This window comes from Ambystoma mexicanum, chromosome 5q, assembly GCF_040938575.1.
Source record: "Ambystoma mexicanum isolate Mex_15411 chromosome 5q, UKY_AmexF1_1, whole genome shotgun sequence".
In the NCBI taxonomy this organism is placed as follows: domain Eukaryota; kingdom Metazoa; phylum Chordata; class Amphibia; order Caudata; family Ambystomatidae; genus Ambystoma; species Ambystoma mexicanum.
In genome coordinates, this window is record NC_090933.1 from 1,342,189,772 (window position 1) to 1,342,206,136 (window position 16,365).

The following is a 16,365-nucleotide window of genomic DNA, read 5'->3' on the forward strand; positions in this document are numbered from 1 at the left end:
CTAAGAATACTAAAGCTGAAACAAGGAATTCTGATCAAAAGCCAGATTAAAAAAAAGTGAACAAAAATATAAAAACTGGATAATAAACCACATGGGGATAACCATTCAAAAAGACGCAGAGTATATGCTGAAAATGTTGGCATGAATTTACTCTAGATAGTTATGGTTAGTTCTAAATATAGATGGAAACCAAAAAACATTACAACATAATGCTGTAGAGGAGGAAGCTTGGTCACAATTCCTTGGTACACTATATGGGGAAACTCCAATTGACATCAATTATGAAAATCGTTCATTACAAGACAATTGGGAACTTGATTACAAACCTCAAGAGATAGTCACATTAATTAACAAAGCCAGTAATTTCTGCGCTCCTGGCCCAAATGGACTATCGAACCTCATGTTAAAAGAAGCCATTGCAGACTGGGCAGATTTTTGCTTGGTACTATTTGAAGAGATTGTTTCCAAAAACGAAATACCAGACTCCTGGAATACAGCAATTGTGATCCCCATCGTCAAGAAAGGCCTAAGATCTGACCCGAAGAACTAATATCCGATTGCGTTACTGGATTTGTTAGGGAAAATATTTGCGTCAATTATTCTATCAAGACGCAAGTAGTGGGTACTGAGCTCGGGCCACTACGACAAACGGGCTTTGTTAAAGGAGACGGATGCTGCCTAAATCTGCTCATATTGAATATCCTTAAGTTAAGATCACTCCAAGAGAGCACAAAAATATACATTGCGTCCATAGAACTAGCACAAGCCTTTGACAGTGTGGACCGAGATCTTTTATGGAAACAAATGGTTGAATGGAAATGCCCAAATCACATCTTGGGACCAATAAACGGCCTATATTCCAATACCTCCATCAAAATCAGATTAAATAATGATGGCCTATTAAGTAAAGATATACCAACCTCCTGCGTATTGAAACAAGGCTGCCCACTAGCAGCTGGATTGTTCAAACTGTTTATATCCAATGGGAAAGAAACACTAGAAGAAGTTGATGCCTTTCCCCCAAAAATAAACGGTCATGGTATGAGCTGGATGCTCTACGCAGACGTCTGGTCATTTTAGACCAGACACCAGTTGGTATACAAAGAAATTATTTATACATCAAAAGAAACAGGCTAAAAATAAACATCCCGAAATCTGGGATAATGGTCTTGGAACGAGCCTGAGGGAAAAGGAGACGAGAAAAGTTCAGATGGCGTCTGTGAAAGAATTCCTTTGTTCAAGTTTGTAATATGCAATATCTCGGTGGTGTAGATATAAACCAAAGCATATGTGACAAACCATGCATCGAAGAACTAAGATTGAAAACGAAGAACTTGACCACCCAAGGTGCGATAATATACAGAAGATACAGAAAAATTTCCTTAGTACCTATTCTAAAATTCTACAGACAAAAAGTTGTCCCAATCCTTGTGTACACAGCTGAAACTGCCTTTTGCTTCCCATGGTAGGAATGGACGGTATTGGAAGGAATGTTCTGGAGAAAAATCCTGAATCTGCCAAAGTGTACGCCCATCAGCATAATCGGACATGAGCTGGGGCTAGTTTCAATTTCTTCAGTGGTTGCATGGAAGTCTGTCTCTGTTTCGAAAACTCCTTACACATGACACATCAATTCAATTTGATATGTTTCTATGCAAGGAGCAAAATGAAATGGACTGTGTGCAGAAGCTGTGGTACCAACATTGCCAGAGCTATCCTTGCCAAAGTCAATATAAACTAGAAACTTTAAAAACGAATCTGGATGCAGCAAAGAAAATTAAGGGGACGGGACTGGATACAGACCGAATCGGAAAAAATCCCAATATGAGCTATATGCAAACCTAGGCCACGATACAAGACCAGTAAATGTCCTCCCGAAATATTTAAGCTAAGCAAATTTCCTAGCTCAGAACATTGTGATGTTTTTCTTTTTTTCTTTTTTTTGTTGATCTTTTTATATATTATTTCAGAATAAGTCGTACAAAAGCAAGGCGACATCAACATATCCATAACTTTAGGGATTTGCACTCAAATTACAAAATGCATAAATTAATCAAACAATCAGAATAACAATGTTGAGATACATAAAAACAAAACTTTAATAAACTACTACAAATCTCTATCACATAGTAAAATTCTAAAAGCCGACTACACCAGACAATGCAACATCAACAAACACAATACAAAACAGTATATAGAAATCGCAACAATCCCCCAACTACGTCATATAGAAATTAAATTATGTGGTTAATGCGTTCAGCTGTATAATTCATTAAAAGAACCCCCGATTTGAAGATAATCCTCTGCTCGCTTCTGTTTCATTAACATTACTTTCTCATAGTAAGACAAAGTACAGACATCTAACAGCCAATCATCTACATTTGGCTTTTTTCTTGATTTCCAAACTTTTAATATTTGCTTAGTCGCTATTAACAATACCCTGTTAATCCATTCCTTTCTTGCTTTGGTCTTCTTTCCTCTCTCCTTGCTTGATAACAAAATTGTTGAATAACATGTACGTGGTAGTGAGTCCTCCAGTATAATATCCAATCTATTCAGGACTTCACCCCAAAAGGCGGACACCCTTGAGCATGTCCATAGCATATGGAGTAAGGTACCCCCATGAAGACCACACCCCCAACAGACATCATTATGCAATAGTCCTAGTTTGGCCATTCGAGCAGGGGTCCAATACAATCTACGTAGAATCCTTTGCCAAACATACCTTAGTCCCAAATCAATTTTCGATTGCACACCTACATGATGCAGATGCTCCCATTCTTCACTTGGAATGTCCATACCCAGTTCCTCCACCCAAGCCTGGCGAAGTTTTTCCCACGCTTCCCTATGCAAGTCCTCTATTGGCATTAGGCTCATGTACGTTGAGACTGCACATGGAACAGAACGGACAACCTCACAGACCGCGGGTCTCTCTTTCATACGATCCCCTAGCTTTTCCCGCCGTTCCGTCAAAAGAACCTTTAGATCCCTATAACGTGCGCGTTCCCTACCCCCTATCCTGAAAGATTCTCTAAGACGTTCAAAGGAAATCATATGACCACCTTCCCAGACCTCACGTATCCTCAGGACACCTTTTTTTATCCAGCTTTGCCAACTCAGAGTTTTATTAGCTATCTGTAGACCTGCATTATGCCATAGAGATGCATCGCAGTGTATCCAAATGTTTTCCCCTTTGACTGCCATACAATTTTGTAAGGCCTCTCTAGTAGTACTCATGTTGGGTAATCTCCTCGTAGAGTTTGGCATCTTAGACATAGAGTACATATCCCGCAGAGCATAAGGTGAGAATTGTTCACTTTCAATAATCTGCCAGTATGGGACATATTCGCTAGCTTCAGAGAAATAAACTGTTGATTTTCCAAGAACAAACCCAGTGCAACAATTCACTAGATTAGGGTATCCAAACCCCCCATTCTTTCACATGCGTGCTAAAATGTGTTTAGAAATCTTAAGTCTGTTACCTTCCCCCCATAGGAACTCTTGAAAGACCTTATCTACTCTACCGATGACCTTCATGGTGAATTTCAAGGGGATGGATTGATTAATGTAGAGTACTTTTGGTAAAAGAACCATTTTGATGGCATTATTTTTCCACAAAGTCCCATCGTTAAGCGATCCGATTTGGATATATCTCTCCGGATCTTCTCCAAAATGTGTGAAATATTATATTCTGCCATCAAAGTAAATTCCCAAATATTTAATTGCCCCTGTCTCCCACTGACAATTCCAAGAACCCATATCACTCCTTGGATGGCCAACATCTAGGGGAAAGACCACTGTCTTCCACCAGTTTATCTTGTGGCCAGACAATGATCCCACTTCTTTGAACATGCGTTTCAACGTTTCACTCCCTTCCAGCGGGTTTGTCAAAATGATAGTCATATCATCTGCATAACACAAGATTTTAATTTCATTACCCCCAAATTTAAGTCCATGAAGGCTCTGCTCCTGTTTTATATATGCAATCAGTGGTTCTATTGCTAAGTTAAATAGATATGGTGATAACGGGCAACCCTGTCTACTCTTTCTTGACACGAAAAATGGAGAAGACATAACACAATTGACCCAGACTCTAGCACTAATGGAGGAGTTCAGCATTTTAATTACTCGTATAAAGGTATCCCCGAAACCGATTTCCCTAAGTGTACGATCCAAGAAGGTCCAGTTAACCCAATCAAAGGCTTTTTCCGCATCCATAAAAATGAGAAGCGCATTTTGAACCTTTTCCTTCGGGAGTCCCATTACATCAGTTAGTGTCCTCACATGGTCATACCCATATCTGCCCCTCATAAAGCCAACTTGGGTTCGACTAATCAGGTCTCCAGTACACTTGTCTAGCCGATTAGTCATTATTCTAGTGAATATTTTAAGATCAACGTTCAATACCGATACCGGTCTATAATTTTCACATCTTTTTATGGTCTTTGCCTGGTTTCGGGATCACCACAATGCAAGCTCCTTTCATCCTACGGCATACAATCCCATCAGACATATAACCATTATATAGGGTACATAAAAACGGTGACAACACGTGACCCAGTGCCCAGTAAAACTCAACAGGAAGACTAAGCCTGGTGATTTACCTGTATTAAGCTGTTTAATGGCCATCATTATTTCTTCCCCTGTAATGTGTCTATCAACAGCTACAGCTTGGTCGTCAGACAGCCTTGGCAGAGTAATTTTATCAAAAAACCTATCCATGTCTGCATATGCTGGGAGTTGATCTTCACTGTATAGTGACTCATAGAATTTCCTAAAACTTTCACATATCTCACTTTTCTTGATTTTATATTCTCCCGCATCACCCTCTACTTTCTGCACAAAGGAATTGTCAGTTAAACCACGCAACCTATTTGCTAATAGTTTACCTTTCTTGTCCCCTTGTTGCCAGAATTTCTGCCTCATGAAAAACATACCTCTCTCATACTGGGAATCCATCTCCGGCGTTCCCTTAATCCCTCCATATTCGCTTTATCCTCGCTACTCCTTGTCAATTGATATTTCTTCTGACAGGTATTCAACTCACTCTCCAGCCTCTTAAGTTCTAACATCCCCTTTTTCCTCGTGCGGTCTGTGATGTTCATCAGCTCCTCCCTAATCGATGCTTAAAGCTATCCCAAACATTAAGTTGGATGCGGATCCTTCATTTATGCTAAAGAAATTCTTAGTAAACTCTTGTAGAGACTCAAGCACTCCTTGTTCCTGCAATATATAAGTCTTCAAGCGCCACTTAGTTCCAGACCGTGCCCTTCCCATGTTCAATCGCATCGTCATTAAGGAGTGATCTGAAATACCTCTTTCCTTAATTTCTACATTGGAAACACTTTCAACAAGCCTATCCGAGATTAGGAAATAATCAATCCTTGAGTACGAATCGTGGACCTGTGGAAAAAAAGGAACATTCTTTCATCCCGGGATGCATGAATCTCCAAACATCAACTAGGTCCAGGCTATGTAAGAACTCATTGAACACTTTGCTCGTGCTCTCTGCAGTATATCTGCAATGGGCAGAGCGGTCTGTTAGGCAGAATTATATGCAGTACCCTTTGGGACCACCACACACAATTAAGACTACAAGTGACAGTACAAATTCACATATGGTACAAGCCTGTACTACACAGTTAAAGTGGTAGCGATGGCTGAGCAGCCAGACTTATCCCAAGTGTAAGTGAGCAGTATCAATAGTTACACAAAGGACAGCAATTAACTATGATTCAAACAAACACTGACTCAAGGTTTCTGAGTAAAAGAATATACACTTATTTACACATCAGTTGTATACCATTTCACTAAAGTAAAACAGTTGAAAAATGGCACTCTTAATACACTACATCACACCCAATAGATTCTGGACAAGTTAGGCTCAAAATGAAGTGTGAGCAAAATGGCACTCCAGCAATTTAAAAGGGAGGGAAAGACAAAGTTAGACAAAAGTGGAGCAGCACCAACAAGTAAGTAAGAAGAGCAATCTAGAAAAAGGAACTACAGTGATGAAATCAGATTCAATCAGGGACTGGCCCAAAGTCAATGGGTAAGAGTCTTTTGCTCAAGATCAGACAGTTTAGGGTAGTTTGCGGTTAAGTCTTTGCCAAGAGTTCCGGGCGAAGGTGGTCGGCAGAAAAGTTAGTTTAAAGAATGGAGAAGGACAAGCCCTCGGATTGGCAAAAGGTTTCACACACTTTCACTGCAGCTGGACGAAACGAACAACCAGATTTGAACAGTACCTTAAATGGAGAAGAAGGCTGTAGTTGAGGCGGACGTTCCTGGCTGCTCCTGCAGGCTCATGGTTCCTGAAGTGACTGTCGGACTGAAACGAAGTAGGAAGACTGGAGGGTCCTGCACTGCCCAGAGAAGAAACCAGCAGCAGAGCAAAGCAACGAATAAAGGGTGCACTCCTTAAAACGCAAGCAGGGTCCGTTCCTCCTATCTTTCCGGTTCACTGTAGCTCTGTACAGCAAATTCGACCAGAGAAGGGATACTAGCTTAGAGTTTGGGTGAACTGGTTGGTCCCACCAGCTGAAGGGGAGAAGTTTCTTTGCAGATCTTCCCTTTCGTTGGAGTATGAAGATTCGGACCTGGCAGCAGGGCTTCACCGGGCGGTTCAGTCGTTGTAGGGGTCCTCTTCTGTCGGCTCCTCTTCGGTTCTCTCATTCCAGTAGCGACTTTGTCTTTCCAGACCCAGAGGCCTGCTTTTTATGCAGATGTCCCCCATTCACACAATCTGGCTGTCAATCACGCAGCAGGGTGGCTGTCCCGCTGGGACAGTCACCACAGCCAATCGGATCAGAGTGCGACATGGGTCTCCAACCCCCTCCCTCACATCCTGTCCCCCCCAGACATGCAGGCGCCTAAGGAGGGCTTCTGTGCAGAAGCCCGCGAAAGAACAGCGAACAAAGGAACCAAACCTGGTTTGGCGCGCAGAGTAAAACACGAGAAAGACTTTTACAAAAAGAAATGGCGACTAAACCCAGCCGGAACCGTATAAAAACATATATGGTCTAGTGGGTTTAAGTTTGAGGCTACCAAGTTAGCTTAAAACAATACCAGGGTTATTTAAGATAACCGCGGTAGGAAAAAATAGGGTAGTTACCACTGCCACCAGCGAAGTCTTAATGAAAAGGGAGTGAAACAATGCTCCAAGAGAAACAGACAAAAATGTATTAACCCTGTCCATAACTCTATGTAAGATAGTTTGTACTCGGTCTGTGAGTTTTAAAAGAGACTAATAAAGTCAATGGCAACTTTACATGTTCTGAGAGACAGTAGTCCGTCTCAGAAAATGGAGCCGGAGTTGGGAAGTCAAAAAGACGACCCTGTGTCACTGCAGTGAAGCTGCTGTGTAACACACAGTAAAAAGATGATGCCTATGGAGTAGGTGAGGCTCTGCAGTCTATGAACACAAGAAAATGTTAAACACACACAGTAAAAACACATGTAAGGGTGGGGAAAAAAGGCTCACACTCTTACCAGGTAAAAATATAAACCCCAGAAATCCAGCAAAGCTGCTGAGGGACTCAGTAGGTAAGGGAAATTAGCCATTCTGGAGAATTCTCCCTAACACGGTCCATTCTTCCATCAAGAACACAATTGTAGTCACCTCCCAGGACCATATACTCCCCATTCATCTCACCCAATAGTGTCAACATCTTACTAAAGAAATCACTCCCGCCCGTAGACGGACCATAAATAGACCCTATTGTGATTAATCTGCCTACATATTTAGCATCTATCAGAATCGCCCACCCATCCCCATCCATCACTATTTTCTCTATGCTCAAATTCAGACCCCTACATAATAATATTCCCACTCCACTTGATTTGTAACTATGACAGTTTAACAAAATTCTAGTAAACGGAGTGTTCTTAAGGAGATGCGTGTGTTCTTCTAACAGGTGAGTCTCCTGCACAAGTGCAATGTCCGTATCCTCTCTTTTCAATCTGGTCAGAACTTCCCTCCTCTTCCTAGGAATGTTAAGAATGTTAGGAATGTTAAGACCCTTATCTCCATCTTCTTTCTTCAAGACAGGACATAAGAGGTTGGATAGTCTACAGAAGCATTAGAGGAGTCAATCATGACAATATTCCAAAAGATGCAAGCCTAAATGGAGGTGCAATCGCATAACAATGTCCAACTTTAAAAAAGCATTTATATATCAGAGGATTACATATCTCAACAGTATATACAAGACAACACATAACAATGACATACACAGACAAACCACATTGTCACATCAATTTCATGTAAAGCACTACACCTCGCCACCCAGCAAGGTGATTCTGAGATGCAATATATACAAAATCATCACTATTCCAAACTATAGTGACTCCAAAGCCTGTACCTATATTTCTACAACCCCAAAAGTATTTATCCCCACTCTACTATTATTGACAATCCCTAAGACGACCAGAATGCATTGAATTGGATTGAGACCAACCAATCAGTAAGAGCAACAGAAACATCAGTTCCAGAACATCCCAATCGGGATAGTTCAGGCTACAAAGATGCCCCTATAACCTCTGTATATTCTACCTCTCCATTATATGATACTTAGCGCAATCCATATGAGTTTTTCCCATCCCTTGCAGATGGCTAGGTTTCGCTAATGGTCGCTACAGCAATTCCCCCCTGTACACATAAGTTAGATTCTCCCAACACTCGCATAACAAGAAGGCCATACCTTCCTACTAACTCTGCACATTTTCGTTCCTGCACACAATTTAGTGTTACACTTAATCCCCAACCCTTCAGCTAGCGCATTCTGCATTCTGTCATTTAGACAATAAAATACATGTACATTAAAGCCATCTAAATGTACCCACTAACCTAGGATAGTTGCATATCAATGGAACCCAACTTTTGTTTACTTTCACCAATAAACCGCATCGCCAAGTCTGTAGATTTACATTACAGCCTATGCGTGAAGGAAATACTCCATGTACCACTTCAAAGTAAACATACCCCCTGCAACTATAAAACTGACTAGGTTCAAGCAGTGCCAAACCAAACAGCCAGAACTCAATCCCAAATTAATAACGCGCTTTAAAATCGCCCTGACATTTTAGTATCAGCTAGTACTATGTCTGTAAACTATCTCAGGCAATTTAACTAGAAAGATGTGTACTTTGAACAGGCCGAAGCCAACATCATTTAAACACTTGGCAGAGCTAACCCCATTAGCCTCCCTGATGCTCCTCTAGTCCACAAGAAGGTGAGCAACACTTGGTGGCTAAATTGTTTTTGTAGACATCTGAAATATCAAGACATTTTCATACAATTATGAAAACAGAATTACTCTGCTCCCCACTCCACGGATACATTTGAAGGCGTATTACGGGGCCCCTTCTGGTTTTTCACATCCCCTCCCCTCGCTGTCGTCTTGAAAAGTATTCCAGTAAAGAGTAAAAGTAAATTGGAATGAGCATAACGAGCAACACGATGGTTGCAACACCAAAGACATTACGGTTGGGTGAAAAATGGGCAACAGAAAAATAAGTTATAAATATTAATTTGTTTCATTGTTGTAGTCCACGAATATTGAGTTCCCCCAGTCAATAAACATTCTCGTTTGCATCCCGCAACTTACTCCCATGAATACAGCAGCCCTGATCTTTGCAATGTGAACCGAGCACACCTTACCGCAAGCATGTCAATGATCAATGCTTCCGTTCGCCATCTGCGACTTCAATGGGAGGAAGGCAATCCCGACTCCATGGAATGCGTCCCTCTTACGGCTCTTCTTGTAGCATGCAAACGCTGTTCCGAATGCTCGCAAGTCAAACCCAATCTCCGAAATAATCGAGACTTGCACGTACATGCGCAGTTACATTCTCTTCCCCTCCAGCTGCACGTCATTCGCTCGGCCTCTTCCTCTAATGCGCTCGAGATTCAAGCCAAACGAAAAAAACGGCTACAGTACTTTTTAAAGGAAAACCAAATACAAGTTTTACCTAGGAAAACATGAAAAATGAGAAGAAAAATAAGTAATAAGTAAAAAAGAAAGAAAATGTCAATTAAACCAATTGATCTTGCTTATCTTTTCTTTTTTGAAAATTAGGTCTTTTGGCCCACAGATGCAGTAGCCTCAATAGGCTTGATCTTTCTCCAAATCACTAAGAAAAACATCTGCATTTTTGCTATCATTGGAAGAAAACAACCCACAATCCATAACCACATGAAATATTGCTGGGTAGACCATATGGTATTTAAGATTTGTAGTACTTGCTTTTTCCTTTTGCAGTGTTAAATTCCTTTCTTTTGTCCAGCACATCCCGGCTTAAGTCACCGAATATCATCACCTTATGCCCTCTCAGAGAAAGGTCTTTCCTTTCTCAAAATCAGCTCTTTCATGGGAAATCTTAAAAACATCACTACAAAATGTCTGGGTCTTTGATGTGCTGCTGGTTTGGGTCCCAGGCTCCTGTGTGCCCTCTCCATTTCCAGGTTCACTTTTGGATCCAGCTTCAGTAGAGTTTTTTTCAATGAACTCCATGGGTTTGCCTCTCTCTGTCTTCTGGAAGACCAGCAATCCTTACATCATTCCTCCCTGAAAAGGTTTCTTGTTCCGAGATCTTCAAGGATAGCCTCTCATTTCCAGTTTGCAAATTATTTACTTGGTTCTCCCAACTTAAGTACTCCATCATCCACTTCACTTAAGTGGGTCTCAACCCTGTTAAAATGTGAAGTAAGTTCCACATATATTTCTTCTTCTTCTCTCAGTAAGATCTGATTTCAGCTTGGTCAGCAGATTCAAAATTTGATATTCTCTGTCATCAGGGAGGTTCTCCACATCCCCCTTCTGTCTTTTAGCTGGTTGCTTTGGATCAGGTACACCAACATCAGCCATCGTAGAGCAGTTATTCAGCAGTATCAGGTAAGAATATCCCCATATATATGGTCGCCGTAAATAATATCGCCGGGAAAATGTCGTGGCGATATTATTTGGGTGACCATATATATGGGGTCAGGGGCAAAAAAAAAATTAAACAAAAAGAAATAAAAACAAGTTTGGGGGTTGCGGGAGTGTCCCCCGCATGTTCCATGCAATAATGTCGCCACAAAAAACGCCCATTTTTCGGCAATATTTTTGCATGGCGATATTTTTGCATGGCGATATTTTTGTGGCGACATTATTACATGGAACCTATTCAGCCTAGGTGCAGGAGCTTGGCCTTCAGGTAGCCATCCCTGGAGCTGGGAGCTCTAGAATCTCCCTGGCAGTTCTAGATTCTTCCTTGATCTTTTTCTACGCTTCAGGTTAAATCTTCTACTGACTAATCAAATACTACATTCGAGGGAGAAGGGTCTTGAAGGAACGAGAGAATGCAGATTTTGCAAAGCACCCGGTGAATCACTTCAACATCTGACATGTCCGGAGTTCATATCCCAGAGATCAAAACATATTGTACGTCTAATATCAGCGACACTGTCCAGGAGTATATCTGACTGGTGGGAGCATATATACAAAGGAGAAGATAACAAGATGAGACATTTGCTTTAAAAGCATACTTAGAAACTATTTATTTCCGCGAGTGGAGATGGGTTAAAAAATTACTATTAAAAGTACAAATGTCCTGAAAAGACTTTGAGATTGCAAATGAACCAATTGGATAACCTTATTGGTACTTCTTTTCCTACATGTAATGTTTTGGGAGATCTGTAATGTATTTGTTTTAATTGACCTTTATCTTTGGCAATTTGTTTATTGTTTCTTTTCTCTTTGGATGACTTTCACCTCGCTTTTATTTTTATTTTTTTAAATGAGTGTGTATATTAATGTTGAAATTGAGAAGGACAAAGGTTTGAAATTAACTATATGTCAATAAATAAAAAATAAAAAATTCCTGCTCAGGTGTTGTGGTGGTCTACAACAACTAGACTGTGCATTATGGTTAATGGCATTGTTGATCCTTACTAACTCTGTGCACCTCCTCTTTGTCCCAGTACCAAGGGTATTATGGATCCTGAATCCAGAATGGTTTGGTGTTTTTGATGTGCAATTAGTTTGGATGCATAGCAGTTGCATTGATTTTTTCAATTTTACAAAATGCCACCAGTGTTTTAGGAACGATAGGGGAATCTTGGGTTAAAGAGGTTATCTCTTCCCCTGATTTGAGTCCCCTCCTATGTGATCCTCCCACATAATACCGCCCCCAGGGTCAGGATCAGGTAGCGGCTGCCTTGCCCATGCCACATGAGGAGGCCCATACCGGGGTCTCAGTGATGATCTCACTAGATTAATCACACCCCTGCCAGGAAATCTTCCATAGATTCTTTAGATCCTCTGGAATACTCGCATGCCGGGTATCTCTGCACAATGTTTTTTCTTTCATACACTTTAAATGGATTCCATGATATACGGTCTGGTCAGGAATCTCCTTCTGGGCCTTATAGATCCCCTGGTGTACTTTCCTGCCAGGTATCTTTCTCCCCAAAAGGCTCACTGCCTGATAAAGGCCATTTATCAGGGCTTCTTTCAATGTTCTCATTGTTACCCAGTATAGCACAGTTGACTTTATATACTACTTGTCCCAAGCTTCCCCATATGGGCATCCTGCATGTGAAGACTTGTTCAAGTACTGCCTTTTAACTTCTTTATCAGTGTTTATTTGCTTATGGCGATGCTTGCTCCAACTTTCCCAATATTAGTCTCTTATATATGGAGTCTTGTGCAAATGTGGTCTTCCAGCTTTCATCTGCGTGTGGTTACATTTGCTCCAACTTTCCCCATAATGACATCTCAGGCATGAGGAATTGGAAGTCTTTCTACTTTACTGGGTCGATATTCAAAATACACTCTTAATTGTATGTGCTCGTTGGGTGGAGGGTTCCCATCATTGTTTTTGTTAAATCTCAGTGTAGCGGCTTAATCAAATGGATTTCTGTTTTTTTTTAAAAATGTATATATTTCCTAAGTGTATGCAACTTGAAGTATGCTGTCAAAGTGGTATCCCTGTCTTCGGCCTTTTCTGCAGCTGAACTTGAAGTCTTACTGTATGCGTAAGGCAATAGCTCCCGCTGGCAGTAATAACTTTGCATCACCCAAGCTGACCTGGAAATTCAAGTTACCCTCCCCTGCTCCTTGTTAAGTGCATTGGAATAGTCTCATAAAAGTTCAGTGTTCTGTAAAACCTGCTCCCCTTGAGTAATGCTTGTCTCCTCCCCTAGCCCAGCAATGATACCTTCATCAGCACCCTGACCCCAGATGAACTGGAATGGAAGAAGTGTGATGACCACCAGTCGCTGCTGAACTCGGTGAAGCAGGATCCAGCCTGAGCAGGGGCGAAGGCTGCAGTGAGATGCCAGAGTACTGAAAAGCCCTTCCTGAAGGCGGGAGCTGCTCTGGAGCCTGCTGGGGTCTTGCACTACTTTCACTGAACCAGACGGTTCTCAGCATGAGCGTCCCAGAGGTAGAAGAGCACATATCCCAAAAGTATGAGATCAAGAAGCGGCTGGGAAAGGGGGTGAGTATATACCTTCCTTCCTTCATCAGCAGGCTGTAATGTCACTTCACCAATGGTTCTTGAATACTTCACAATACGATGGATGTAAACATCGCCATTAATTAATATCGGTTCATAAAGGCTGGTGTGGGGCTTCACAATACACCATATCAAAGCATTATCACATATTAATGTCACCTCTATAGAGTGAGGCTGCTTCACAACGTAAAACCGCATCATATGCATGCATCATGCCATGTTTTCTCATCACAGATGCAATCACATTTCACAGTATACATCGCCCAGTCATCTGCATCAGTGGTGTTCAGAGACTGCTTCACCTATATCCAAGTCCAACCACACATAAATGCCATTACTGATTACTAAAGCTAAATCTGCCCTGGTACTTCACGGCACACAATATGTATCTGTTGGTATCGCCTCACTTCACAGATGCTGCTCTTTCACTCCACGATATGCCATCCTCGAGCATTACTATTACCAACAGAGGCTTCACTACTAATTCATATTATACCGTGTGTAAACATCACTGCAAACATCACTGCACATTAATGTCACGTAGAGCAGGTCTGCTTCAGTACCATCCATTGCTACTCATGTCTGGGGTGCACCCTCCTGGTTCTACGTGGACCCAAGCCTGGTGGGTGCAAATTCTACAGCCTGAGAACAATTAGCTGCTCAGCTGAGCAGCCATTGCAGCATTTACAGCTGAGGTGAACACACATGGGAAAACACCCATGCTGTATTTGTTTGCTTTCTCTTTTGTGTCTGCAACACACAGTAGATAAGGAAATGGGCACGGTGGCCTCTGCCTCCTCCCCACACCAGGAGTAATAGCCCATACAAGGACTAGTGAGAGAGGAAATGTGAAAAAGGGTGGATAAGAGAGCATGGGAGGGGAAGAGAGGAACAGAATTGGTGGCCGGGAAGCTGAAGAGAGTTGGGAGTTAGAAAAGCAGGCGCTAGATCAAGGAAAGAGGGACACAGGTTTGAAGTTACACGAAAGGAAGATGAGAGAGAATAGGAGAGAGAAAAAGAGACAAATTTGAAGAACGAGTTAGGATGTTGGCATTAGGGAGAGACCAAGTGCAAGGGAGCAAGAAGGCGAGGGACCACCAGAACAGGAGAGGATTGGGGCCACAATGAAAGGGAGTTACAAATAGACACACATGGCAGACAGGGAGCTCTGAAAGCATTGGTAAGGGGGAAAGAAGACAGAGAGAGGAAAGAAATGTCGGAAGGATAGAAAGAAGGGACCTAACAAAAGCAGAAGGGATAATACAGGAAGAGAATAGGCAGAACGCGAGAAACTAAAATAAAGCTCAGAACTGAAGTGGGAAAGGGGGAAAAACATGAGATGGAGAAAGAGAAGTGGTAGAGAACCAAGTTGCAAAACGTGAATTTAAGATCACCAATGGTAAGACTGGAGGAGAGGGGCAAAATATACAGAAGGAATGAGAGGGATGGAAATTAAGGATAGATCAGGACAAAGAGGAGAGACATGCGTGGAGAAAGAAAGAAGAGGCCAACAGAATGAGAATGAATGGGTGTAACGAGAGTTTGAGGGGATGAGAAAGAAGAAGGCAAGGGAGAAGGTGAGGGACCAAGAGAAAAAGCGAATAAACCAGCACAGATGAGGAAGAAGGGAGACACAACAGGTATAGGAGAATGAAGGCACATGTCGGACAGGAGAGCTAGAGCGGAGAATGCAATGTCTGGGAAAAGTAAGGAGGGGGACGGGCAGAGGAGAGTGATAGACAAGAAGGCAGTGACAATGAATTAGAATAGAATCCAGTATAATGGGGTGTGAGGATCTGTGGCCATGCTATGCTGTAACTAATGGCTGCGTCCCCTTGTACAGAGCTCCGTTGTTTCCCAACTAGCGTTGAGCTTTATAAATACCATTCCATCCTTAGGCCCTCTGCCCCAGCCCACCTATCACATAAGCAAACCTCAACTGTTCCTCATTTTTAAACCGTCATTCTTCTTGTTCTAATTTTGATCTACCCATAACCGAAAGGACTCAAATTGACCGTTAAAATTCAGATTTACTCTCCTGGGAGACTGAACCGGTTGAATCTGGGATGTTAGTCTCTTGGCAAGCTACCTGCTCCCGTCTACCCCTAGGCTTTTCTTAGCTGCGTCTTCCCTCCCTACATTCAGGGCCTTTTCCACATTGATCGGCGGTTTGGCTTCAAACTTTATTCTCTAGGGGGCTTGAAGACCACTGCTTTAATGCAATTACTGCCCCCCGATGCTGCCCTCCACTCAGAGTGGACCATTTCCAAGCGTTGCAGATATTAATGACCAATAAACTAAAAAGATTTCTCTAAAAGATCTAGATAATCTAATTGTGTTTGACAAACTCCAGTGCCAAGCAAATGGAGACCAGTATTTAAAATCCACTTTCTAGAAAAGAAACCGATCCAAACTTTGTATGTTTAAAGGCAAGAATGTCCAAACTCTGGCATCAAACAGTACATTTAAACATGACACATGAAGAACCACAGGAAACCGGTCCAAGTAAGTGGCTGCAACAATGTCACTTGCAGAATTGTACAATACCAATATTCTTCAAGAAACATAATAGTGTTGAAAGGTTCGAAATTATAAAAAATACTTCCTGAGCCTGGAATTCAAAGCCAATAAGAAGTTGGTAACATGCATTTCATTAGTGTTGGGTGCTGCTGCTGTTGTAGCTTTAAAATAATTACAAAAATTTTGCAATTTCTGAGGGCCCTCCTCTTTTCATTGCCTCTGTTCCAACAGCAAAGGGGCAAAGCAGTGCCGGTGATCACCTGGGAAGGATACAGAATTGTGTTGCGAAAGCCATGGCAGAGGAGATGTCCAGTCCAGAAAATCATTCCTCTCCTTTCAGCCGGA

At 41.8% G+C, this 16,365-nt stretch overlaps 1 protein-coding gene across 2 annotated transcripts in view; it reads left to right on the plus strand.

Annotated features, from left to right (window-relative positions):
* Positions 1-16,365, plus strand: part of MAPK15 (mitogen-activated protein kinase 15) — a 396,607-nt gene that overhangs the window by 76,272 nt on the left and 303,970 nt on the right. Inside the window, exon 3 of one of the 2 annotated variants that reach the window (XM_069621971.1) lies at positions 13,187-13,482. In XM_069621971.1, the coding sequence (XP_069478072.1) occupies positions 13,414-13,482 (69 nt within the window). In that variant the 5' untranslated portion in view covers positions 13,187-13,413. Of the gene's footprint in view, positions 1-13,186; positions 13,483-16,365 lie in introns of those variants that run through there. The other variant, XM_069621972.1, reaches the window with a different exon arrangement.